General features: G+C 27.1%; 6 protein-coding genes across 8 annotated transcripts in view; 2 read left to right on the forward strand and 4 right to left on the reverse strand.

The window, feature by feature from the left end:
* Nucleotides 1-5,489: 5,489 nt before the first annotated feature.
* On the reverse strand, nucleotides 5,490-6,243 carry LOC134834004 (NADH dehydrogenase [ubiquinone] 1 alpha subcomplex subunit 13). The gene is made up of 3 exons (XM_063848514.1): nucleotides 6,036-6,243; nucleotides 5,818-5,965; nucleotides 5,490-5,763 (listed from the first exon to the last, which is right to left on the reverse strand). Exons 1-3 carry the CDS (start codon nucleotides 6,145-6,147, stop codon nucleotides 5,553-5,555), a joined length of 471 nt encoding a protein of 156 aa, XP_063704584.1. The 5' UTR covers nucleotides 6,148-6,243; the 3' UTR covers nucleotides 5,490-5,552.
* A 263-nt stretch (nucleotides 6,244-6,506) lies between these two features.
* Nucleotides 6,507-9,428, forward strand: LOC134833883 (uncharacterized). Of its 2 annotated transcripts, none has more exons than XM_063848366.1 (3): nucleotides 6,507-6,681; nucleotides 6,844-7,606; nucleotides 8,174-9,428. In XM_063848366.1, exons 2-3 carry the CDS (start codon nucleotides 6,994-6,996, stop codon nucleotides 8,227-8,229), a joined length of 669 nt encoding a protein of 222 aa, XP_063704436.1. In that variant the 5' UTR covers nucleotides 6,507-6,681; nucleotides 6,844-6,993; the 3' UTR covers nucleotides 8,230-9,428. The 2 variants fall into 2 exon arrangements, with proteins under 2 accessions (XP_063704436.1, XP_063704435.1); XM_063848365.1 differs by having other exon boundaries at nucleotides 6,507-6,677.
* An 897-nt stretch (nucleotides 9,429-10,325) lies between these two features.
* Nucleotides 10,326-11,414, reverse strand: LOC134833860 (cyclin-dependent kinase 5 homolog). Its single transcript, XM_063848338.1, has 2 exons — nucleotides 10,784-11,414; nucleotides 10,326-10,722 (listed from the first exon to the last, which is right to left on the reverse strand). The coding sequence occupies exons 1-2, from the start codon at nucleotides 11,317-11,319 to the stop codon at nucleotides 10,389-10,391; spliced, it is 870 nt and encodes a 289-aa protein (XP_063704408.1). The 5' UTR covers nucleotides 11,320-11,414; the 3' UTR covers nucleotides 10,326-10,388.
* A 274-nt stretch (nucleotides 11,415-11,688) lies between these two features.
* Nucleotides 11,689-18,248, reverse strand: LOC134833986 (uncharacterized). The gene is made up of 4 exons (XM_063848496.1): nucleotides 18,038-18,248; nucleotides 17,233-17,978; nucleotides 12,579-13,776; nucleotides 11,689-12,280 (listed from the first exon to the last, which is right to left on the reverse strand). Exons 1-4 carry the CDS (start codon nucleotides 18,195-18,197, stop codon nucleotides 11,703-11,705), a joined length of 2,682 nt encoding a protein of 893 aa, XP_063704566.1. The 5' UTR covers nucleotides 18,198-18,248; the 3' UTR covers nucleotides 11,689-11,702.
* A 268-nt stretch (nucleotides 18,249-18,516) lies between these two features.
* LOC134834234 (uncharacterized) lies at nucleotides 18,517-20,895 on the forward strand. Its single transcript, XM_063848819.1, has 3 exons — nucleotides 18,517-18,614; nucleotides 18,673-19,830; nucleotides 20,243-20,895. Exons 1-3 carry the CDS (start codon nucleotides 18,594-18,596, stop codon nucleotides 20,789-20,791), a joined length of 1,728 nt encoding a protein of 575 aa, XP_063704889.1. The 5' UTR covers nucleotides 18,517-18,593; the 3' UTR covers nucleotides 20,792-20,895.
* Nucleotides 20,896-25,676: 4,781 nt separating this feature from the next.
* The window catches only part of LOC134835143 (uncharacterized), a 42,964-nt gene continuing 42,611 nt past the window's right edge, over nucleotides 25,677-26,029 (reverse strand). For both annotated transcript variants that reach the window (XM_063850012.1, XM_063850011.1), the window contains one exon: nucleotides 25,677-25,989. In XM_063850012.1, coding sequence (XP_063706082.1) covers nucleotides 25,829-25,989 — 161 coding nt within the window. In that variant the 3' untranslated portion in view covers nucleotides 25,677-25,828. The remainder of the gene's footprint in view (nucleotides 25,990-26,029) is intronic.

The raw sequence follows: 26,029 nt of genomic DNA on the forward strand, positions 1-26,029 counted from the left end.
CTGCCCACTTTTTTCTGTAATTTTTTTTTCATGGAGCTGCCCATTAACTTCATAACTGCTGAAACTAATAATCATTTAAATACAGGTATTGTCTTATTCTAATAAAGCCCCCGATATAATTGTATGTCGATAGTTATTTATAATAATGGCCTTTTGATGTGAATTGAATTGAGTGTGCAGGCACACATGAACTTTGTGGCGTATTTAAAATTTCATGCACGCAACAATTCAATGCTCAAGCAGTAATAATTTAATAAGTCACTTCTTTTTCTAATAATCTAACGTTTTTCTTACACTACAATGCGTCTTTGTGCAGTTTCGGTACAATATTGCTCGATTGCATTTATTCATGATTTTTGTTTAATTTTTTTTAGGGGTAGCAATTTCTTTTTGTGGATTAAAATGTTAGATTTGAGGTTGATCTTAAAAATTAATTTATTAAATTTTAGAAAAAAATATTTTAAAAAAAGTATTTTCGTTCAATAAAATTTTAAATAAAATAAATTTATTTCTAAAAATTAAAAAAAATAAATTATAAAAATGTTTAAGTCAAATATGTATTTTATAAACAAAAAAAAAATAAAAATTTTAAATAATTAATTTATAAAAAGAATTAAATTTTTTTTTTAAATTTTTTACTCTAATAAAAAATGTTTTATTTGCCTAATATTATTTATTTTGAAGATATAAAAATGTGTATGTTTAATAAATTTTTAAAATATTTTTTAATCGTTTAATAAAATATTTTTAAATTTAAAAAAAAATTAAAATCAAAAAAAAAACTATAAAAAATTTTTTTTAAAAAAAAAAAATATTAATATAAAATTTTATTTTTACAATCAAAAAAATATTTATTTATTATTGAAAAAATTTTTTTTAATTAAAAATTTTCAAAAATTGAAATATTTGAAATTTGATATATAATTATTATTTTTTTTTAATATTCAAAAATTTATTAAAATATAAAAATTAAAATTAAAAAAAATAAATTAAAATTCTCAAAAATTGTTAAATTTTTCAAAAAAATTATTTTTTCAGTAGTTTTTTTGTAAAATAAAAATTTAAAAAAATTAATAAATTGTAAATCTGTACAACTTTAAAAATTTTTACCTCATGCACTAATCTCTCATCATACAAAACGATTGCATTTAAAAAATAGAAATAATTTCTAGTTTGTACGTTACAATCATTATAATAATGCAAGTATTTATTTGCAAGCTTAATTTAACTTGATTAGTTCCTTACACAGAAACTTTGTGTACGTGAAAAGAAAAGATTTCGCTCGGGTACAATATTGTTCACCTTGTCATGCGGCGTGCATGCATGAAGTTGGATGACTCGAGAAATTATGCACATATTCATAGAGCGAGAGCGAGACTTCTTAATGATAATGACAACATTTTATAACAACGTAATGCAACTGATTATTATTCATATTTATGCGCGCTGCACGGAGAGACACACAACTTTAAGTAATAAATAAATGCTTGATTGAAAGCCATTTAATTTAATTTAATTTATCGATGCACATATTCGTGTCTTTGAAAATTATTTTTTTTTTCGAAAATTTTCTGTAGATTGCGGTTAGAAAATAAATAATGATAAATATTTGCATGTGTTTATGCATGAACTGAAGCTCAAGTCAATTTTAATTTAGTTCAAGTACCTCGTAATTTAAAGAAATTAATTTTCTCTCCGTTTCGTTTGCCTGCTCCATTATCGTCGTCGTCATGATTGTGTTTGTCATTATTACTTCCATCGTGCGCTATGCGTAAATGTTCAAAATGATGGATTTGATTCAATATGAAAATTGATTAAATTAAATAATTGAGGCTTCTTTTGCTTTGCTTACGTATGCAAAGTAGTTAAATTGTTAAGAAAGACTCATCATTATGGCGAGAGTAATAAATCACCCCATTTAGCTGAAGAAATCTCGCGATTGTGTGAGAAAAGTTTTCAATTACACGACAAAATGGCACAAAATTTAATTAAAGTTTCTTCGCTCGTCTCCGTTTTTATTTTTCTATTTTTTTATTATTTTTTTCTGAATGCACTTGTTCAGCTCAGAGGTGTGTGCAAAGTGCAAGACAATGGAAAAATTATGCGGTATGCACATAAAATGGGTATAATAATGACAATTTAATTTTTCCTCGCATTTGCATTGTGTTGGTCTGCTTCTTGTCTCTCTCCATCTCTCTTATTAAAAGTCTCGCTCGTATGAATGCAAAATTAAAATCCAATTACAGAAGTCAAATTTGCGGTTTATTTTATTCAATTTTTTAGTTTCGTTTCGTACGGTTAATAATAATTACCTACGTGATGAATAAAGAGACTAGAAATAATAATAATAATGAGAATAGAGGAGAAATGAGTTGATTGTTTTTTCAGTTTTTGTTGCGATTGCGATGGCAAAAAAATAATGATAATGGAAGAGATCTGCTTTGAATGTCATTTTGTGAGAAAATTATCCGAAAATTTAACAAATTATCAATTTAAATATTATTTTTGCCAAATTTAATTTTTTTTTAAATTTCATTAATAAATTATTTTGTTTATAAAATATATTTTTTTAAAATAAATATTAATAATATAATTTTTTATTAAAAAAAAAATTGTTAAAAATTAAAAAATATTTTATAAAAAAAATAAAATAATTTTTAAAAAATATTTATTTAGGTATCTTGGTTGAATTATTTTATTTAAATTTGAAGAAAATTTCGATAAAAATATTTTTTTTAAAAATAAATTTTTAATAAAATATTTTTTTTTTAATTATGTATTTTTTTTTTTAAATTTTTACCTAAATTTATTTAAAATTTTAATTTTATTTAATGTTTTAAAATTTTTATGAAATAAACTTTCACAACTTTTTCACAAAATTATTAAAAAATTTGTTAATCTTTAATTTTATTAATTATTTATTTATTTTATTTTTTTTTTCTTTTAGATATAATTAAATAATAATTAATTAAAAAATTAATTTATTTTTTTATTTTAAATATTTTTTTTAATATCATTTAATTTTTTTTTTTTTTTTTTTTTTTTTATAAATAAATTTAAATTAAACTTCAAGCAAATTTCGATTAGAAATTTTTTTATGATATTCAGTTTAAAATTTAAAAAAAAAAATTTTTAATTTTTTTAGATGATTAAAAATTAATTTTAATTCAATTTAAATCAAATTTAAATTAATTTTTTAATTAAATAATTAATTAATAAAAATTCAATTTAAATTTAATATTATTAATTTTTAAAATTTTTTGAATTATTGTTCAATTTTCTCACAAAATAACAATCCAAATTTTTTTTCAAAACTGTATTCAAACATGCTCTGATTTCCTTCTAAACATACGTTTCAAAGACATTTAATTAGAAATACAATTTCGTGACATCAACATGACTTTTTCGTTCATTTAATTACACTTTTCTACCACAAAAGTCGTTTTTTAAATATTATTCAGGTAATAATAATAACATGTCGATACAAAAAAAAAAATTTGTCATTCAAGATTTATTTTTTTTTAATTCTAGGTAATTATGAGAAGATCCGTTAGAAATGTTTTTTTTTTTGGTAACAAATGTTGAGGGAGTCAATTATTGGAACAAAAGACAACAAACACGAATCAACAGATTTGAACAAAAAAAAAACGTAAAGACAAAAGAAAAACAGAGACAACACGTACAAACAACATTTTGTCGTAAATGAGACATTTTTACGTGTCCTGCAAGGAATGCACGTGGTCAATGTGTGAAAATGCGAAAAGGGGACTTTTCTTCCTTTTTGATGTTGATATTTATCTGTAATTTTGTGGACATCAACAGTCAATTTCCAATACAATTAGTTGCGCATTCGTGCGGAATTGAGATGTTTAAGTTTCAATTAAGTGTCGCTTTTGGTAGAAGAAAAAGAAAAAAAATCTCAAAAGGAAGTGTTCCCGCATTGTTTCCTCGTTAACGACTGAAAATAATAAAATAAATGTCACCCATGATTAACGAAATTATTATTTAGTTAAAATGTTCTTGACTGCAACAACAACAACTAATTTAAAAAAATTTAAATCTTTGTGTGTGAGAAAATAAAAGAGAGTCAATTTCAGCTTCAATTATTTAATCACCAATCTAACGAGATATTTTTTTTAGGAAGACTGTTTGTGTGAGAGTTTTCAGCCCCAACGACCAGAGACGAAATTAATCTCAATAGCTTTCATTTTAAACCACAACAATGGCAACCAGATACCTATTGTTCAATCATTATTGCCTCAAATGTTTATGTTTGCTCTTGGTGTAAATTAAGAGCGTCGTTATTATTATTTCTATTTATTATCACATACGACATTTGATGAATATGAGAAGCCACTAAATTGGATAATTCGTCATTTATTCAATCATTTAAATGAATAATAACGCAGAGAGTGATACTCGAATCATTATAAATGGTGTCATCACAACAAACAAAAACATGATTTTTTTAATGGAGAACATACATTTTTTTAGAAGTTTTTGAAGAATTTTGTACTTTTGACGAAAAATATTTGATCGAATAATTTTTATCAATTGAAAAATTATTTTTTTAAAAAGATTTTGATCGATTTTAAAATACTAATTGAAAGAAAAAATTTTCAAAAATTATTTTTTGTTGACATTTCTTTGATTTTTTACTATTTTTAACGAAAAGTATAATAAAAAATTATATTTAAAAAAATATATTAAAAAATGTATATAAAAAAATATATTAAAAAATATATTAAAAAAAATATTTAAAAAAAAATATTAAAAAAAATATATTTAAAAAATATATATTTAAAAAATATATATTAAAAAATATATATTAAAAAATTATATTAAAAAAAATATTTTAAAAAATATATTAAAAAATATATATTAAAAAATTATATTAAAATATACATATTGAAAAAATGAGTTTTTTTAAACTTTATAGAATATAATTCTGATCAAATTAATACCTCAAAACGAGAAAAAAAATTAAACGTTTATAAAATAAAATTAATTTTAATTTTTTGTTAAATTTCGTTGAACTTAATCAAAGTTAATTTTTTTAAAAAATATTTTTGTTAATATTTTGACTTAATAGAAGTTCAAATTTAATAATGACTTGAAAAAAGTTATAAATAATAAAAAAATATTTTTTATCAAATATTTATAAAAAAAATATAATTTGTGTAAGAGCTTGAAATTTTTTTATATTATAATATATAATTTTTTAAAAAATTTTAAAGCTCAAAATTAAATAAAAGTCTTTTAAAATAACATTTTAATTAATATTAAATCAATTTTTGACGAAAAATGAACAAATATGATACCTTTGCTTTTTTGCTTCCATTCAAAAAATTCTCATCTAATAAGATTTTCATCAATTTCAAACCTCAAAATGAAAGAAAAGACCTTCAAAAATTACTTCCTGTTGATAACTTATCAATTTTCGATGAAAATGAACAAAAAACTTCAATTTCCCATTAAAAACCCTCAAATTGCTACACAATTTTTTTATATTTTCTCCTCAATAATCGAATAAATGAACAAACAGATGTTGCTTAATTCCACATCTTCAAGTTGTAACGACGCATAAGATGCTTCCTCTCGCAATGGGCATAGAAATCAGAGAAATGTGGGTCAACCAAGGTATCCTTTGGCAATAATTTGTAGACTGGTTCACCGTACCACGTTCCAACTTCCCATCCTTTGACGTTCTTCATGAGTTCAGCTTCCTCATCACGATTACGACGAAGTTGCTTGAGGTATTCCCTAAAAAAAAATTTTACCGTGTAAAAAAATCTAAAATCGAAATTCGCGACTCACCGATCGCGTTCCGCCAAGAGAATCGGATACAAGACATTCACGGCAGATCTGTTTTCGATATCTTCGCAATGAAGCTTCTTGTCGTTCAAGTAAAACAAGTACAAGGCTCCAATTGTGATGCCAACGTAACCGATGAACATTTGCCTGCCTGAAAAATCCAAAGAAAAAAATTGTAAACAAAAAATTTCGAAAGAAAAAATTTACACGAGCAAACTTACCGCTGAAATAAGTCTTGACTGGCACGCGTTTGTACACAATTTTCTCGTATCCGCCTTCAGGAGGCAAATCCTGAAGCCGTTGTGCGGCCTTCAAAATATCCGAAAGTCTCATTCAGCTGGATTTTTGTGGGGAATTTCGATGAAAAAGTCTTAAATTTTCAGCTGTGCTTGCATAACACGAAAAGAAAATCGCAACTTTGCTAATTCAAAATTCAAATGAGACGAATGAAAATGATAAAAGTCGATAGAGGGCGTTATTTCCGTTAAAAGCGCCCTCATTACGGAAATGCGGATAAGAATTGAACTAATTTTGAGACGAATAAAAGTGATAATTCTGCAGTGTAATGTGTTCGTGCGAATTTAAACGCGCGATCGGTGAGGCTTTCGTCCGGTTCACAACCCACACGGAGTTTGTTGTTTGCCGGAAAACAGTACTCTGAGAGAACACCTCTGAGACGAATGAAATTGATAATGGAATTAACCACGTAGGCTGATTTTCGAGCTCCGATATTTTTGACAAAAATAGTCACAGTAACTACCGAAAACAATGAACTAAATGCCCGTAAACTCCATCAGAGACTAACAAAGAGATATTTTTCGCTGGAATTGTCGAGGGTTTCGTGATTGCAAGCAAGGAGACAGGTAAGTAAGTAGTTCGCCAGCTGGCTTTCTTCTTCTTCCATTTGATGAGGTGTCTCTTTTTTCACCGAATTTTAATTTTTATTCAAAAACCTTTGAACTTTCCTCGATTTTTGAGACACTTGGGCAACGAAAAACCTCAATTTTTAATTTTTTCTTTTTTTTTCAGAAAATCCGGTCAAAAAATTGATTTTCTGCATCCCAAGGAGGAAAAAAAATCAAAGTCGTGGTATAAAAAACAGTAGATAGGTGATAAAGTGATTGATTTGTGATACGTTCTGTTGTGTTGGAAGTCTGATAATATTCATTAAGCATCATCATGGAGACCACATTCGACGTCAGTCAACTCAGTTTAATTATTCCGGCATTTGCCGTATCGATATTTGCCGTTTTGGTGTTCGTATTTGGCTTCAAAAAGCCCAATCCGCTGCCCGAATTCGACAAAAACATCAATTTGACAGAATCGGTGACGAAGCGAAAGAAGGAAAAGCATGCCGCTGCCACAAATGGTGACGTCAAAAAGTCGCAACCCAAGAAATCCGCAGAGCCGAAGAAGAAGGCTGTCGTTGCCGCCGCTAAAAAAGTCGCCGCTCCCGTGGTTGAAGAACAAAAAACCCCCAAGGCTTCCAATAAGCCCAACTTTGCTGAAATGAAGGCGCAAAAGAAGCAAGAACTCAAGGAATACAAGGAAAGTCAATCGGATGATGGTTGGACCGTGGTCAAGCCAAAGAAGGGAGCAAAGGCGGAGGAAATTAACGTCGCTGCTTTGGTAGAAGCTGCAAAAGCAAATCTCGCCAATAATGCTGACACCGGCAAAAACAACAAAAAGGGCGGCAAAAAGGAAAAGAGCAACGAAAAGGAGATTAAAAATCGCGTCAACAACGAGCTGAAGAAGGAAGAGAACATTAAAGCTGTCATCGAGGAGATTCATGGTAAGTTTTTTTTTTTTTTTTTAAATCCACTCCAAAAAAATTTTTTTTTTGAACTTTTTGTCCCATGCCATTGGTTTCGATAGCCGAAAATAAAAAAAATTAAAATTAAAATAAAAAAAATAAAAATTAATTAAAATTAAAGAAAAGTAAAAAATTAAAATTAAAATAAAAAAAAATAAAAATAAAAAAAAGTAAAAAATTTTATAAAAAAAACTTTTTATGATTTTTCAAGAAATTTATAGAAAAAAAATTTTATTTTTTTTTGAAAATGATAATTTTACAAAAATTTCCTTCTCTAAAGATATTTTTTTAAAAAAAAAGATGTTTTCAAATTTTTCTTATAATAAAAAATTATTTTTCAATTTTTTAGTTGAATTGAAATCAAATTTTAAAAAAGGAATATCAATGTAGATAACTTAAAAACAACAAAAATATTTTTAAAATAAATTTAAATTAATTTTAAAAATTTTTTAATTAAAACAAAAGTTTTTGGGACAAAAATTTAAAAAAAAAATTGGAGCGATTTGATTTTTTAATAAAAATAAAATAAAAAAATTTTTTTTTCAGCTGAAGTCACTCAACCAACTCAGAACAAAACAAAGAAAAAGGCTCGTCGTGAGTAAATCACGTCTTCTTTCCTTCTTCCAAACACAAAAATTCACAAAAAAATATTTTTCCTTTTTTTTTGTAATATTTAATAATTTTTCATGACTTTTTATTTTTATTTTACTATTTAAAACGCTTTTTCTTGTTGTTTTATCTGTTATTTTAATTTTTGTTTGTATAAAATCGCATTTAAAAATTTTTAGTAGATTGTAAAAAATAAGTTATCATGACTCCTTTTATTGCTCATTTATTTTCTGTTACATGGAGATGATCATTTATGTGAGATATTACACTTTTTTTATAATTTTAAATAAAATTTCATTTTGGTATAAGGTTTTGTCGCATAAGAAAAAAAAAATAAAATTAACACAAAAAGTGCCTTCTATAAAAATTAAGACAAATTTAAAAATTAAGGAAAAAAAAATTGGCAGATTTGGCTTTAATAAGGAAAGGACAGACATCAAATTAAAAAAAAAAGATTAAAAAATCGTGAGACGATCGATCGTTAAGTTCCGATTAACAAAAGTCTCGCCATGCACACGGGAAACAAAAAGGTGAATAAACTTGCCCGAATGATGATGTAACCTAATCGCATCTGAATAATAATTAAAGATGATAATCAGCAATAATTTTAATTGATAAGAAATTCGCGATTATTACAAAATCATCGATCGATCGTCTTTTCCTTTAGTACAGCTCTATGAAAAAAAATAATAATTGTGCATGTAGATATCAATATTTTTCTATCTTCCATTAAAAATTAAACAAAAAAATGATGAATGTATTCCTTATAAAGTGATAAGAAAATTTTAAAATGTTAAGAATTTCTACAACGAATTTCTAAATCTACTACAAAAAAAATCTTAAAATAAAAAAAAATGATATTCACATAAGAAGACAAGAAGACAACATATAACGTCCCGAGTTAAGCTTTTTTTTTCTTTGATGAGATAAATTAAAAAAAAAAAATAAAAATAAAATAAATAGTGAATGCGAGAATTGGAGCTCAAGTTCGTTTTTTTTTTGTTTGTTGTTCCCCGTTGCGGGATGTTTTAAATATATTATTATTGAAAATAATGAAGCCAAGTAATACCTTAAATATATTTTGTAAAACTAAGGTTAGATTTAATTATAAAGATTAATTAATTAATTAATTAAAAATAAGAAAAATAAATTTCAAAAAATGTTGAGAAAAAAAATTACTCTTAAAAAAAACAAAAAAAAAGAACACAACTAATAGACTACGAGAGAGAAAGCTCTATAATATCTTTTATACATATTGTAGATTATATTAAATATATTTATAAATATCTATAAAAAAATAACGAGACAGCTGGTATACAGGATAAAAAAAAAATAAATTTAAAAAAAATAATGTTATCACCATTTTTTGTTGTTTTCCGTTTTTTTCTATATTAAAGTAAATGTACTATGTTTTAATAAAGGTTTAAGCGCAGAGTAGGTGTAGCTATTATGATTAAAATATATCTTAAATTAAAAGATGAAATTAAATAAAGTATGAAAAAAAACAAAAAAAAAAATTCTTTTATTTCTTAAATTTATATCTTGAAGGAAAGTTTTATTTTTTTAAATATTTTTTTTTTTTAATTTTTTATTTTTGAATTTTTCTAAATTTAAAATGTATATAATTAAAATTTATTTAAATTTTTTTCAAAACATGAACATGAAAAATTTTCGATGAATTTTTGCTCTTGGCTTTTTTAATTTATTTTTCAATTTTTATTAATTAAAAACATTTATAAAATAAATTAAAATTAATTTTAATAAAAAAAAAGTTACGTAAAAAATCTGTAAATTTTTTTCGAATGTCAATTTGATGGTTCTCAAGCTTAAAAATTCATCAATATAAAAATACGTAAAAAATACGTAAAAAAATACGTAAAAAATACGTAAAAAAATCGTAAAGTCAAAAATTTATTTAAATTTGTCCAAAAATTGAAAATATAAAATTTTCGACGAATTTCAAGTCAAAAATTTAAATTAAAAAAAATCAAAATTTATTTGAAATTACCTTTATTTGAACGAATCTTTCATTTTTTTTTCGATTATGTTAAAACACATAATCAACTCGACCCAAATAAATATCAAAATCTAAAGGTACGGAAATTATTTATTATTATTTTAATTTTTTTTTTAGAAAAGTGAGAAAAACTATTTAGCTGTCAGTAAAGTACGGATGCGCCATTGCCTTTTCCGCACTAATTCGTAAGTTTGGTCGACAAATCAGCAATTTTTGCAGCAAATCTCGTCCTTTTGTGTTTAACCTTGGCACAACTTGATTCCATGAATTAGTTGGGGGATATGGCGGGAATGGTTTAAAATCGGGCAATTGTGTGAGTTCAGGCCAGCTTTCTTCCGTTGGAGTTCCCAAAAGCTTAAAAATTCTCTTCAGCTGATCATCGACATCTGAACCGGGAAACAAGGGTCTTCCTGCGTTCGCCATTTCCGCGAAAATACATCCAGCTGACCATAAATCGATACTCGTTGTACTAAAAAAAAAATAAAAAAAATCGTAATTTTTTGATGAAATTTGAAAAAAATGGGACTTACTATAATTTTGCTCCAAACAAGACATCCGGAGGGCGATACCAAAGTGTGACAACTTCCGCACTGTAACATTTGACGGGAATCCCAAACGCTCGTGCAAGTCCAAAATCAGCCAATTTCAGTTCGCCGTTCTTGTTGATGAGCAAATTTTGACTTTTTAGATCGCGATGCAAAACGTTGTGACTGTGACAGAATTGCAAGCCCCTCAGAAGTTGGTACATGAAAGATTTGACGACTTCCATGTCGATGTCGCCATTCAAGCTGTCAAAGTACTTTTTGAGATCCTGATCGCAATGCTCGAACACGAGCGTGAGTTTCTTGTCGGAATGCAAAACGTCGTACAAGCGAACGATATTTTTGTGTTTCAGCTCCTTCAAGAGACAAATTTCGCGGAGTGCAGATGAGGGAACTCCTTCGTCATCTTCGTCGAGACGAACGCGTTTTAATGCCACGATTTCGAGAGTGTCTCTGTTGCGTCCCTTGAAGACCGTGCCGTACGTTCCTTCGCCAATTTTCTCGAGTTTTTCATATTTTTGCATGATGTTTTTCGGTAAAAAGATTTTTTTATTGATTTAATGATGAGGTAACTGAAGGTTCGAACACGAATTTGGGGAGATGTCACGAAAAGTTTGAAAATTTTGACTGAAAATTATTAAAAAAATTAATTTTAAAATTAAAAATAAAAGAAATTTTTAAAAATTGAAAAGTTAGGTAAAAATATAAAATTTAGAGTATTTTTTGAAGAAAAAATAATTTAAAGTCACCTTATGACATTGAACAAAAGTACTTTTGAATCACTTTGGAAGCGATTCCTTACTCAAATCGCCTTTTTTGAACAATTTTCGGCAAATTTAACGGGATAAAGAAATAAAAAATATTAAAAATTAATTTTTAACAAAAATTTGTGTTAATATTTCTCATCTTATTTCGTTGCAAAAATAATTTCAGGCTTAAAAACCGCAATATTAGTTTTTGCCAATTCACTTTCGACGATTTCTTTCGAATTTTCATCCTTTTCTACGATTCGTTCAACGAGTTTCTTCAAATGCGGTACTATTCCATAAGCTGTTACTTCCTTCTGATCCTCCGGTAAGGCACAAAAGATCTTTACAACGCCTTTCAACAGAGCTAAAGCTTCTTGCGCTCCAATATTTTCCTCATTTGACATCATTTGAAAGAGATGCGAGTAATTTTTCAACGCAAATTCCAAAGTTTTTGTCTGTTCTGATAAACTAACGACAATAATTAGCATGGCATCCGTGAAATAATGACGAATTTCGTGATTCTTCGTGAGCAAAGTTAGTTCCTTGCGAGTACATTTAGTGAGGTATTCGCAAAAAGTAGCTGTGAGAAGACGTTTTTCCATCGCATTGAAGCCATCGGGATGCAAAAATCGCTCTAAAGTTGCTTGTTCTTGTCCTTTTTCGAGATCCAGCTTTTGCAGGTAATATTTTGTCAGCGGATGAGCTTCTTTTAGTTGGAGTTGAACAAAAAGTTTTTCTAAAAAAGAAAAAAAATTAGAAAAATTTTAATTAAAATTGAAAACATTTAAAAATAAAAAAAATAATTAAAAAATTAAAATTAAAAAATTTTAATTTAAAAAAAAAAATTTAAAAAAATTAATTAAAATTATAAAAGAATCAAAGATAAAAAAAAATAAAATTAAAAAATTTTAAAAATTAAAAAAAAAATTAAAAAAAAAAATTTAAAAAAAAAAAATTAAAAAAAAAATTAATTACAATTATAAAATCAAAAATTATAAATTATTAATTTTTTTTTTTTGATAAAATAAACTTACGTTCTGAAGTCGCGATGGGAAGAAAAACTTTAACAAGTCTATGCATGACGGCAGTTACAGCTTCTAACAACGAACTTGCCAAATCTCCATAGTTTTCGAGTGAATTACGAACTTTATCAAGTAAAAATCCAAAAGCAACTACCAACATGGGCAAATATTTGGCTAAACTAACAGCGTCGTTGTCCAAAATCTTCAGTAAAATTTGAGAAACGTTCAAAATTTTCTGTCCATCGGTTGTATCTGCGATATTTTCGATGAGAAATCCCTTCACAAAATCTTTTTGAGCGAAAATCGAACATTTATACACTTTGCTGAAGAAAAATCCAACTGCCGCTGAGTCGGAAATATCCATCAAAGCATTTAAAGATGCTTTAAAAACACTTAAAGTCTCGGAAACTTTCGTTGCAATCACAGAAAGAACTTTAACGTAATGCTCCATGAGTCGTTTATGGATGTCGGGATGGAATTTTTGCGAATTTGTGACGATATCACGTGACATGGAAAGGAACTGCTTTGGATTTTTTGCTACAGCTTTCAAAATTTTTAAAATTTCTGTATCTGAGTCGTATAAAACGTCATCGAGATCAACATCGAACTCGATATTCACATAAGGCTTTGAAAAATATGCATTTTGTGACTTGAGAAATTCATAAATTTCCGTTTCGCTCATGGAATTTATCACTTCTGATAATATTTCGCCAAGTTTTTCTTTGCAACTGTCTTCGAACTCTTCTTCGTCATTTTCTGCAATTTTTTTAATAATTAAAGAACAATTTCCGACATTCAGCATTTTTCGACAATTGTTTAAAGTTTCCAAACATTCCTCATTGTTGTAAATCATGTCGCGCGATAAAAATTCTTCCAAAAGTATTTTTGCGTCTTCAGCTGATAAAATTTTGTGATTGTCTAATTTTTCCATTAAAGGTCCGAGATTCATTGATTTGGCGAATTCCTCCGTGGATTGCGGCGGCGTTTGAATACTTTGAAGCTTTGGAAAGACGTCATGTTTGAGGGTAACGGTGCTCCATTGTAAGTCGATGAGGGAATGTGCAAGATGCGAAATTATGTGTTGCAAGGTATATTCGTCGTTGAGATGTCGCGGATCGGGAAAATCAATTTCGAACCAATCGATGTACATGTTGGCGTCAATGAGCATTGCGATGTTTTCCAATGTGTTAAGGAACATGTTGCAAATTTCCTGAAAATAAAAAAATAATAATATTAAATTTAAAAAAAATATTTTTTTTTTTATGAGAAAAAGCCGTTAAAAGTTTGAAATTGGAAAAATAACTTTATCAAATTAAAATTTTTTAATTACAAAAAATTTTATCAAATTAAATAAAATTAAAAAAAAAATTAATAAAAAAAATAAATCAAAAATTTTTAGTTACAAAAAATTTTATTAACTTTATATTTAAAAAAATAATAAAAAAATTAAAAATAAATAAATAAAAAATTTTTTCAAAAAATTTTATTAAATTAAAATTTTAAAAAATTTAATAAAAAATATAATTTAAATTTTTTTAACTTTTAATTTTTTTGAAGGGGGATTTTCTTGAAAAAAAAATTATAAAAATTTTTTAACATGTGATTTTTTTATTAATTTCAATTTTTTAAAAATTTATTTAAGCATCTTACTTAAATTAGGATTAAAAAGTTGAATAAAAAATGACGAAATATGACAAAAAATAATTAATTTAAAAACTTTTGAGTAACTTTAAGCACAAAAATAATTTAAAATTTACAAAAATTAAGCAAGCGATTCTCGCATAATCATCAAATACGAATAAATAACTTTGTAAACTCTAACAAAAGTATCCAAACTCAACGGAAAATGTCCTGCCAGTGTTAATCTGGTAGTTTTTTGTGCACTTTTCAAAAAGTAACAAAACATCTTTTGATCTTTCACAGGAAGCAAATACCATGGCACATCATAAACATTTCTCAAAAGTTGTTCAAGCTTGACTTCCGTGATGGTCCCAAGCAAATCCATGGAAAAGGTTAAAATACATCCAACTACAATGCTGATGTATCCAAAAGCCCAAAAGTGTTGCAAAACGATAAAAAGACTCAAACACGTGGTAATTGCCATAAAAGAGTGATCACTCATGTTTTCCAATGTCAATGTACTTTCGACACTATCGATGTATTCCAACAAAATTTGATGCTCCAAAAAGATGTTTTTTAACAATTCCGTGACTTGCTGAGGTTTCATCGCTTCGTCGTAAATTGCTGCTGTTAAAACCAATAAACGTTCCCTTAAAACGTCAATTTGGGCGCAATTTTGTACAAACATCATCAACACAAAATTCGTTACTGAAATTAGACCTCCTGTGAGAGCAACTGCTATGTAACCATGAAAAATCACGTGATATTCGAAACCGGGATGCGTTTTGTGATCCACATATGGAATGTAACATTCGAGAAAAATTTGCATCTTTCCTGTAACCAAATAGTACAAAAGAGGCGAAATTCCTTCCAACGCGAAAATAAAAGTATTTACGACGGATAAAGTTACTACAATTCTCTTTAAAAGTCTATAATACCAAAGTAACACGGGCAACGCTTCAGGAACTTCTCCCCATTTTTTCGTATATTCCAACAAAAAATCCTTCATATCAACCATTTTGGCATGAGTTGATGCCCAAGTCGTCATCCTTTGAAAAGCCATGCCATTAACCATAATTAATGAAATTGTAAAAATCACGTCATTCAAGTTGTATCGATTTTGCCATCCATAAAAAACGTAAAATCCAAAAGTAGATGCTTCCAAAGCGATCATTTGCCAAAATTGGATGCTTCGACTCCAACTCCATGAGGGATTCATGTAGTCTCCGACAACGAGAAAAGCGTATTTCAAAGTGAAGTTTATCAGAAAATTCACAGTTTCATAAGGTTCAAGACTCGTTTTTTTAAAAACTGACATTATTTTAGCATATTTGATGAAAGTTCGATCAATACTGAAGCTGAAAAGTGCAAAAAAGTGAAATTTAATAAGTTGTTACAGGAATTTTTGTGAATTATCGATTTCCATTTAGGTAAGTGTTTCTCGCAAGTTTAAAATAATTTTTAAAAAATTCTTGTGAAAAATTTAAAAAAAATTTTACTTGTAAAAAATGTTTAAATTTCAAAAAAATTCTTGTAAAATTAAAAAAAAAAAAAATTTGTGACAAATTAAAAAAAAAACAAAAAATGTTCTTGTAAAAAATAAAAAGAAAAAAATTTGAAAAATTTAAAAAATTTTTTTTTACTTGTGAAAAAGCTTTAAAAAAGGTAATTCTTGGTGAACGTTCGATCAATACTAAAGCTGAAAAGTGCAAAAATGTGAAATTTAATAAATTGTTACAGACATTTTTGTGAATTATTGATTTCCATTTAGGTAAGTGTTTCTCGCATTATCATTAAATATGAATAAATTCCCTTGTATAATCGCACAAATGTATCCAAACTCAAGGAAAAATGTCCCGCAAGCGTTAATCTCGCAGTTTTTTGCGCACTTTTCAGGTAATAGCAATACATTTTTTGATTTTTCACAGACAACAAATACCATGGCACGTCATAAATATCCATCATCAATTTTTCCATCTTGTATTCGATGATTGTTCCGAGCAAGTCAATTGAAAAAGTCAACATCAGCCCGATTCCAATCATGGCATATCCAATTGGCCAAAATCGTTGTAAGCAAACGAATAAACTTAGCAACGTAACAGCTCCCATGATTAAATGATCTGTCAAATTTTGCATCTGTAAAGCATTTTCGACCATTTCAAGGTACTTCAATAAGTTTTGATGTTCTCCGAAAATATTTTTGAGTGTATCCGTGACCTTGAGATCTTTTTTTACGATTTTCGTGGTTAATATTGTGAGACGAGCTCGTAAGATATCGATTTGCGCGCATCCTTCGACGAACATTATCAACACAAAGCTCGTTCCAGAGTTTAAAATCAGTGCAACAATCAACATTGTGTATGCATGAAGAATGACATGCATTTCAAAACCGGGACTTTTGGTATAATCGACATAGGGAATGTAGCATTCCAAGAAAATTTGCCGTTTTCCCGTCAATAAGTAGTATAAAATTGACAAAGATCCAACAAAAGGCAGAGAAACTATGTTCAAAACATCATAAGCAACGATCAGTCGTTGCATGAAGCGATTATATTTCAGCAAAATAGGAAATGCTTCTTCGATTTTTTCCCATTTTTCGGTGAATTCGAGCAGATAACGATATATTTCCAGCATATAAGTGTGACTTGTTACCCACGTAACTATACGTTGTGCTCCAATGCAGCAAAACATAAAAAAGCAAGTGTTCAAAATGACGATACTTAAATCATCGCGATATTGCCATCCATTAAAGATGTAACAAGTAAGGCAAGTAGCTTCCAAAAGAATCCCATTCCAGAATTGAATGTTGCCTTTTATTGTCCAATCGGGAGACATGTAGTCTCCAGCGATGAAATATGCAAATTTTTTTGTAATGTTTGAAAGAAATTCTATTATTTGGTATGGCTCGAGGTGCTTTTTCTTCGCTTGAGGCATTTTGAATGCAAACTGAAGGCAAAATGAACGCAAAATAGCTTGTGACACTATTTTTATAAGGTTTTCATCTGAAATTAGCGTGAAAAATTTAATTTTTTTCAAAGAATCTTACCTGTAATGTCTTCTCGTGATTGAATTCTTCCACGTTTTTTTCCTGTTTCACACTTTTTTCGTCCTTGACATCGACTTTTATTCCATAGAATTTCTCTAATTCGATATTTTTCGATTTTTCATCCTCGCCGCCATACATTAACATCCCCTTTTGCGTTACAGATAACAAATAATACATGACAAACCCGTAATATTTGCTCTTTTTCATCTGAGACCATTTCTCTAACTCTCCGGGAGGCGTATTAAAGTGACACAGGAGCGCCGCAATGAAATCCGAAATATTTTCCAAAAATTTTTGTTTTGTTTCCCATGCCATCGTTGCGTTGCACAACTCTTTCAAGTGCACGAGCACAGCTTTTAACAATTTTTGTACACGTTCGAGCAAAGAAAAAGGCTCCATAGCTCGTAATGACTCCAAAATATCGTCAAACCAAGCGACAATGAACCAAGAAGGCGCATACGAGACAATTTCCAAGATGAATTGATCCAAATTTGTGGCCCAAAGTACTTCGAGAAGCAAACATGGAGTCATTTTTGGCAATGTTCCGAGACAATGACTTAAATTCGGGTCATTTTGAAAGGTTTTTGTGTAAGTTCGTTCCGTATTTAACATCATATACCAAAAAATTTTGCGAATTTTATCACAATTTGTAACAACGAGCTTTCCATCATCCTCTGTGGCGAAGTCAGAACGTTTGAAATGCGTGGCAAGACGATTTGCGATTTCTTGAATGTATCGTTCGTTGCCTAAAATGCAAAAAATACATGAAAATCTCATTTTAAAAAATAATTCGAACAAAATTTACCTCCTTTGAAACGAATTTTAGTGAAATCTTTGACAAAATCATTCGCGGTATTCAGCAAAGTTGCGATTTCTTGAAATTCAATGCAATTTTCCATCGTTCCCGCATCCGAACAGATGTCTAATAGCTCTGAATGTAGCTTTGGATGAAATTTCAATGTCATTTAATGGAATTTTTCTTTGGTTTTTTGATTTTTAGCACTTGTTGTTGTTTTGATTTGCCGGTCTTTTTACCCTCATGCCCATTGATTGTCTGAAAATACATGCAAAATATTAAATTTAAGTCAATTTATTCAAGAAAAAATAATTTTAAAGTGAAATTTTGTATAAATTTCATAAAATAATTTAAAATTTTTGAATTTTTTAAACATTTTTAATCAAATATTATCCAAAATAAATCAAAAAAATTTTTTTTTACTTTTTTCATGTTTCAGCTTAAATTTTGGTCCATAGGGTGATTTAAGGCTGCCAGATTTTTATTTACAAATTGATAGAAAAGTTCTATTTTTGTGTAAAAATAGAAAAAAATTAAAAATTAAAGGATTGGCAAGCAAAAAATAATGGAAAATCTTCCAAATGAGGTAAATTTCGACTTTTTTCTCGTAAATAAATCAAAATTCAACAAATTTCTCTTCACAGCTCTTTTTAAAAATCTTCGAATTTCTCACGACATCCGATCGTCTTGTTATCAGCACCGTTTCTCGTCATTGGTTCGACTTACTTCAACTACCGACATTCGCTCAGGACAATCACATCTACCTGAACAAGTGCCTCATCAAGAAGAAACATCCGCCTTTTCGAACATTTTGTTGTCACAAACCCTCAAATCGGAAATTTTCCTGTTTGACCCTCAATAAAATCCATTTTGATCGAAATAACTTGACGGATGTTAAAAAATTTCTGAAAACACTCGGAAAAGATGTCCTGCATTTGACAATCGGGCTGGAATTTGATCTCACAATTTTTCCGAATTTGCTGAATTTTTTCCCGAACCTCAAAATTTTGTCCTTATTCGATTGTCAGCAACTTCACAGCATGACAAGCGCATTTCCGGATACTTTGGAGACCCTGAATGTTCGTGGATTGTCGCATAATTTCGAGTTTGCTGAAATAAACAAAATTCCAAAGCTGAAAACGATCAAAAGGGAGTACGTTAACTTTTACATGCTCACGAATCATGTTCCAACGGGCTTTATTCCGGCAAGTGACGAGCTAAAAAGCCTTCTGAGTGCCTTGGATGTGCATTGTGTGATCAAATCGAACTTGAATTATCTTGGAACGCATCAAATTACGCCAGAATTTGTTACTCATCTCACGTGTTCCATTGCCAAAGAGAATTTTTCCACAATTGGAGCCAAATTTCCGAATTTAAGGTCGTTTAGTGTTGATATCGCGACGACTAAAGACTGTTTCTTCGTACATGAAGGTATCGAGGGATTCAAAAAGGTTCATACACTGATATTGAATGAACAGGAAAATTGTGATAAAAACCCGTGTGATAAATGTTTCGAAACATTTTTGGAAACATTTGAAAATTTAGACAAATTTTCGATGCACAAAGCGATAAATCTGAAATTATTTCGAATTATTTTCGAAAAATTACAAAAATTGAGAGAATTGGTCCTTTTTTCGCCGAACAACGAAAATTTATACGATTTTCAGGTCTCGGATTTGCCGAAAATAACAAAACTGAAGCTTTGGAGTAACAATAACTCGTCATTAACGGATGAAATTCTCCTAAATTGGCCTAAAATGACAAGTTTAACGAATTTAGATATTGCTCTTCCAATGAAAAATGTAAGTTTTTTTTTTAATTTTTTCAGCTCTAAATGAAAATCAATAGTTTTGTCCGATGCCCCATTTTAAAAGTCGAAAATCCAATGGAGCAAAATAATTTTTGAAAAATTAAAAATATCATCAAAAATAATCGTTCATTGGTGTATTTTCATAATTTTTCAAAAAAAAAAAAAATTAAAAAATTTTCAAAAAAAAATTTAAAAAATTTAAAAAAAAAAAAATTTAATTTTCAAAAAAAAAATTTAAAAATCAAAAAAAATAAAAAAAAAATTTAATAATTTATTTTTCAAAATTATTTTTTAAAAAAATAATAAATTATTATTATTATTTTTTTATTTATTTTTGAAATTTTTGAATAAAATTCTTGAGTTTCATTTGGAACGCCCTAAATCGAAATTTAATGAATTTTCAGATTCAACCTGCTTCGTGGATCCGTTTGTGTCAACAATGTCCTTCGTTGACGCATTTCACGCACAATTGTCAAAAATATTGCGTAAATGATGCCATTTTAGTCGTTATGACGAAGCTCCTGCCCAAATTGAAGTATTTAAGTCTCACATCGGCACACAAATTAACGCCAATTTCCTTCGTGAGTCTCCGTAACAATTGTCCCGCCTTGCAAACTCTCCATTTGGGTCGAAATTGGATCGATTTGGGTACCGTAGAAGCACTTTTCACGCAATTACAGCAGTTACAACACTTGGAATGGACTGATGCGCAATCTTACTACCAACAAGTACACACAAGAGTTGATTTTTACGAAGCGAATCACTTGAAAAAAGCGAAAAAAGTTGGAAAAAATTGTCAAGAGAGAGATGAGGAAAGTGACGCTTCGTCTTCGAGTGATGAGGATGACGAGAAAAAGGTTTGGGGATGGATTCCGCAACAAGGATGGGGCTTTTGGCCTCGGGATAAAGTGAAAAATGTCGCGTTGGAACCGCAATTCGATGCGAGATATTGAAAAAAAAGTGTGAAATCAATGACTTAATACCAAGAATGCCATTTGTGTCAAAATTACAGATGAAATTGGTCTCAACAGAGCAATAAAATTCTTTTTTGATATGATTTAACGTTGAAGAACGATGAAAATTTTCATTTGTTATCCTTGTGAATGACTGTCGACCATTTTTATTATCATCTCTTTTTCATATCCATCCATTGTTTTCGCTTTTTTTGTCTCTCGTTTCTTTTTTTTTCTTTTTTGTCATCGTAAAACTGCCACAATATATTTCGTCATTCTCTTGTCAATTCAAGACAATTTATAGAGAAGTGACTTGTTAACCAGATGCGGATTAAAGGAAATCCATTGGGGGCAATTATTTAAGTGTTTTGAGATGAAATTTCATAAATATTTCCGTTTGAAGAATTTAATTTAATTTTTTCTTAAAAAATTAAAAAAAAAAATAATTTGAACTTTAATTTAATTTGAAATTAATTTGATTGATAAAAAAAATTTTTATTTATTTTTTTTATATTTTTTCATTTTTTTTTTTTTTTGTAAAATTTTTCAAATTTAAAAATAAGTTTATTTTTTAATTTAAAATCTATTTAAAAATTAATAAAAAAAATAATTTTTTTATTTTTTTATATTTTGTAAATTTTTTTGTACAATTTTTATAAATTTTTTATCATTTAATTTTTTAAAAAAATTTAATTTTTTTTTAAAAAATAATTACAAAAATTTATTTTTTAATTTTTTATATTTTTAAAATATTTTTTATATTTTGTAAATTTTTTAAAAATTTTTTATTTTTTTTTTGTAAAAAATTTTAAATTTTTTTGATAAGAAAAAACATTCCAAGCCCGTCAAGAAGCAACATTTTCAACAAAACATCGAGTATTGTCGTCTATAAGCATAATCTCATCATCATTACAGCCAACATTACACCAGATGTGATTTTCTTCTTTTGTTTTCGTTCATCAGACATCAAACTATTGCCTTTACTACTTTAGTTTTTTTGTCATTTTATCGTCTCTCTCGTCATACAAGCGGAGAAAAAGCAGCAAAATGATGATGATGATATGAAGAAGAGGCGTTGATTTGATTTAAATTATATTTTTTATCGTTCTCAATGAAATAAAATAATGATCTTGCTCAATCACTTCTCTGGCTTTGTCTCACAGGATTGCGATTAAGTGTGGGCTTTCGCCATGTAATTCAGTTTAATGACATATTTTTACAAGTGCGGTAATAAAAGCGGAGGATGAAAAAATTATGGTTATTTACTGTAACGCAAGAAAATCTTGATGAGTTCATGAACTTAAAAAGTCTCAAGAGGAAAAGATGGGCGAAAATCTCGAGGAAATTTTTTAATCCTCTTAAAATGTTCCGATGTGAAATAAAATTTAAAGGTAAGAAAATAGTCGAATTTTTCTTTTTTTTTTTCTCTTATGATACTTTCCTCAGAGGCAATTTCTACAAGAAAAGATTAAAAAGACAAGAAAGTTACAAAGGAAGTAAAAGTTCATGACAGATTTCTCGTGTAAGTTTAACTTTATAACTTTTTTAGTGACTGTCAAGAAAACTGACATTTTATGGATGGAACACAAGAAAGGACCAGAAGAAAAGTTCATAAAACGCTTAAAAAAGAATTTTTACTACCCACATTCCTAACCACATGTCGTTAAAAATTTTAAACGGTCCCAAGCCTTTGCATGCAGTGAATTTATTTGCAAAGTTAAATTGCCGGATTACTAAAACTTTTTCCTGTTCACGAATAGTTTTTTTTTCAAGTTGTCGAATTTGTATTTTCTGTAATTTTATTCTTTTTTAAACGAAAGATGATATTTTTGGGTTTATTAAAGTATTGTTTTAAATATGCTAAAACAAAAGTTTGACTTCGTTAACTTTTATGCGGTGTGATATTTTAACTAAATATAAATAATATCATCAAAAAAATTTAAAAAAAAAAATTAATTTTTATTTATTTTTTTTTTTTTATTTCTATAATAAAAATAATTAAAATTAATTTTTTTATTTAAAAAAATTAAAAAAAAAATTATTTTAATTATTTTGATTAAATATAAAGTTATTTAAAAAAAATTTAAAAGTTACGAAAAAAAATTATTTTTTGTTTTAATTTTTAAAATAATTTATTAATTAAAATATTAATAAATTATTAATTAATTTTATTATTTTTTTTAAATAATTTTGATTTATTAATATTTTTATTTTTATTAATAAATATTTAAATTATAATTTTTAAAAATTTATTAATATTTTAAATTATTTTTTAAAAAATAAAAAATTATAAATTTTTATAATTATTTATTTTTTAATTTTTGATATTTTTTAATTAAATAAATTACCTAATTTATAAAAATATTATGATTTTAAAGTTTTTTAATTATTTTTATTAAATTATTTTTATTCTTTTTATTATAACACAATTTAATTTATTTAGTTTTCATTTTATTTTTATTTTCATGGCCTAAAAATCCACATCACAAGCACCAAAAATGCAAATTCGGTTGCATCATAAATAAGAAGCATCCACACACAGAAACACACATTTTTCGGTACACATAAATTATAAATATAAACCATGGAAATGTTGTTTTACATCCAACAAACATGCTATTTGAACGAGATAACATGCGAGATGCATTACAACAAATGCAAACAACGAGAGAAAAGATTAAATGGGAACATTGTGCATTTAATTTAAGTTTATCACGTTTTGTTTTGTTTTTCATTCATTTCATTCTTTCTCGTTAAAAATACGTTTGTGCCTCCAACGGAGCTCGAAACGACAATTTGTTGAAAGAAATTGAGAATTTCTCTCAGTCCCCGAGGAATTGCGAAAAAAAGTTTATCTCGTACGAAATTAAAAAAATAAAACAATTAAAAATAATTGAATTTTCCACAGAGTCGTCATCGTCGGCATCATCATCATTTGACCAAACCAACCGGATCATGATAATGAATAAAATTAATTTGCAATGTAAATTCAATATAGTTGTCATTTTTATTCATATGAGCTTTTTTTTTCGTTGATAAGAACTAAAATGGATCAGACAACGGGAAATTAATATTTTTTGCTTTATGACCCGTGGTTGTCATGAGCGATAATTTTTAATAACTTTACATTTTATTACTTCCTTTGATGAAAATTGTACATTTTTTCTCAAATTTAAAAGTTTCCAACGACAATAAATCATTTCCGTTCGAGTTAACAAAGGACTTTAATGGAGGAAGATTCTCCGAGGGATTAATGGAGTTTACGAGGAATTTCCTTTTATGTGTTCCGTCATCAAAAAAAGAGCAACCAAAGGAATAATCTAGCCAATTTATATTGTCAGCAACATCTGACGACCATATTAATTTGAGTTGTCAACGTTTTTTATTGTTTGGGAATGTCAGGATTGAACGTGTCTGACCTGAAAATGCCCTCATAAAATTTTTTCTCATCAGACAACCTTCAAAAACTTTTTTTCCTGAGTTTATAACATATAATTAAATTCTCCTCTGAAAAAAAAATAATAATTCGTCGCAAGACAAGTCAATAAAAAATATTAAGCAAGAGAGATAATGAATAATTTATGAGAAAATTCATAAATATTTTAAGAGACTAATTTGGTGTAAACCTAACTGTGCTTGCTTGTTATTTTCTGCCAAAGGTACAAATTTTCTTCGCTGAAAAGGTAAAAGTTTTTTTGTAATAATATTAAAATAATTTTATGTTATTATTTTATTATTATTTTTAATAAAGTAATAATCGCCTTATTTTAAGCCTTTAAATCCTCACTGAGCATCAACTCACCTGTTGTCGTTATTTCAAAAAAAATTACTTTAAAAATTCATCCAGACAGACGGAAATTATTTATTATAAATTTATACTTACCATATTACCACAACAAACGATTTACGAGCAAATTCAAGGTTAGCTGTATAAATATTTTTTATTCATGATAAAATTATAATTTTAAAACAATGAAAATTTTGTAAGTGAAAATCAATTTTTATTTCAATTCTACCAAAGAAATAACTCTTTTATAATTTATTTTTGTTTTTTTTTTAATTTTCATTGGCATCGATGTTAATGTTTTGTTTATTTTTCCCTCTTTTTATTATAGTTTTATGTATTTATCATCATTATATATAATAATATACTATAATAGTAATGTATTGTTTATTTTAGTAATAAAATATTTAGCAATCAATTATATATAATTTTAATGTTATTGTTAAATTCCATTTAAATTTTAATAGTTTTTAGTATGATACGCGTTTTGTGCTGTTTTAATAGATGTTTTAGCATAGAAACTGCACAAAACATTGATTTTCATGATATAGTATAATAACAATAATGTATAACATTATCCTTAAAATATATGTTATAATGTTTTCTTAATGTATTTTTTTGTAATATATAATTTTAATATATATTATGAAAATATATTATAATTAACATTATATTATAATAATAAAATAATATATTCTCATGTGGCAGACAAAATTATTTTTTTCTATTATATGTATATAATATAAATAATATATTACTCATATGGCATAACAAAATTATTTTTTTCTATTATATGTATATAATTTGTATATTATATGCATATAACTTAAATTATATACAAATAATATACATATAATATAGAAAAATTTAATTTTTCCCGGCACATAATAATTAAATTATAATAGTTATATTATAAATTACAACATAATATATTATAATAATATATAATATATTATAATAAATATATATTATATTTTATATTATATTATATATATAAGTTATAATATACATTATAATAATATATTCTTATAATATATATTTTTAATTTAGTTCAAAATTTTTAAATAATATTTTTTTTTTTATTATTGACTTGGTCTCTTTTTTTGATAATTATTTTTTTTAATCTTAATTACAAGTTTAAATTATTAATTTTTGATATTTTTTGTAATTTATATACATGATACAAAAACAAATATTTTCCGTAAAACAAATAATTAATTAAACATTTTAATTAAAATTAATGAGTTTCCTATCTAAACATCTTCGATGATGCCCTCACTTTGCACCAACGAGTGAATATCGACAGCTGAGCGTGTTTTTCTTGGCGGTTGGGGCGGCGAAACGATATGTGGTCCAACAAATACCGAATTTTGTCGTGGCCTGTATGGGCGAGGTGAGTAACCATCGTAGTAATCTGCATAAAAACAAAGAAAATTAAATTAAAATTTATTTAT

This window comes from Culicoides brevitarsis, chromosome 3, assembly GCF_036172545.1.
Source record: "Culicoides brevitarsis isolate CSIRO-B50_1 chromosome 3, AGI_CSIRO_Cbre_v1, whole genome shotgun sequence".
NCBI lineage: Eukaryota > Metazoa > Arthropoda > Insecta > Diptera > Ceratopogonidae > Culicoides > Culicoides brevitarsis.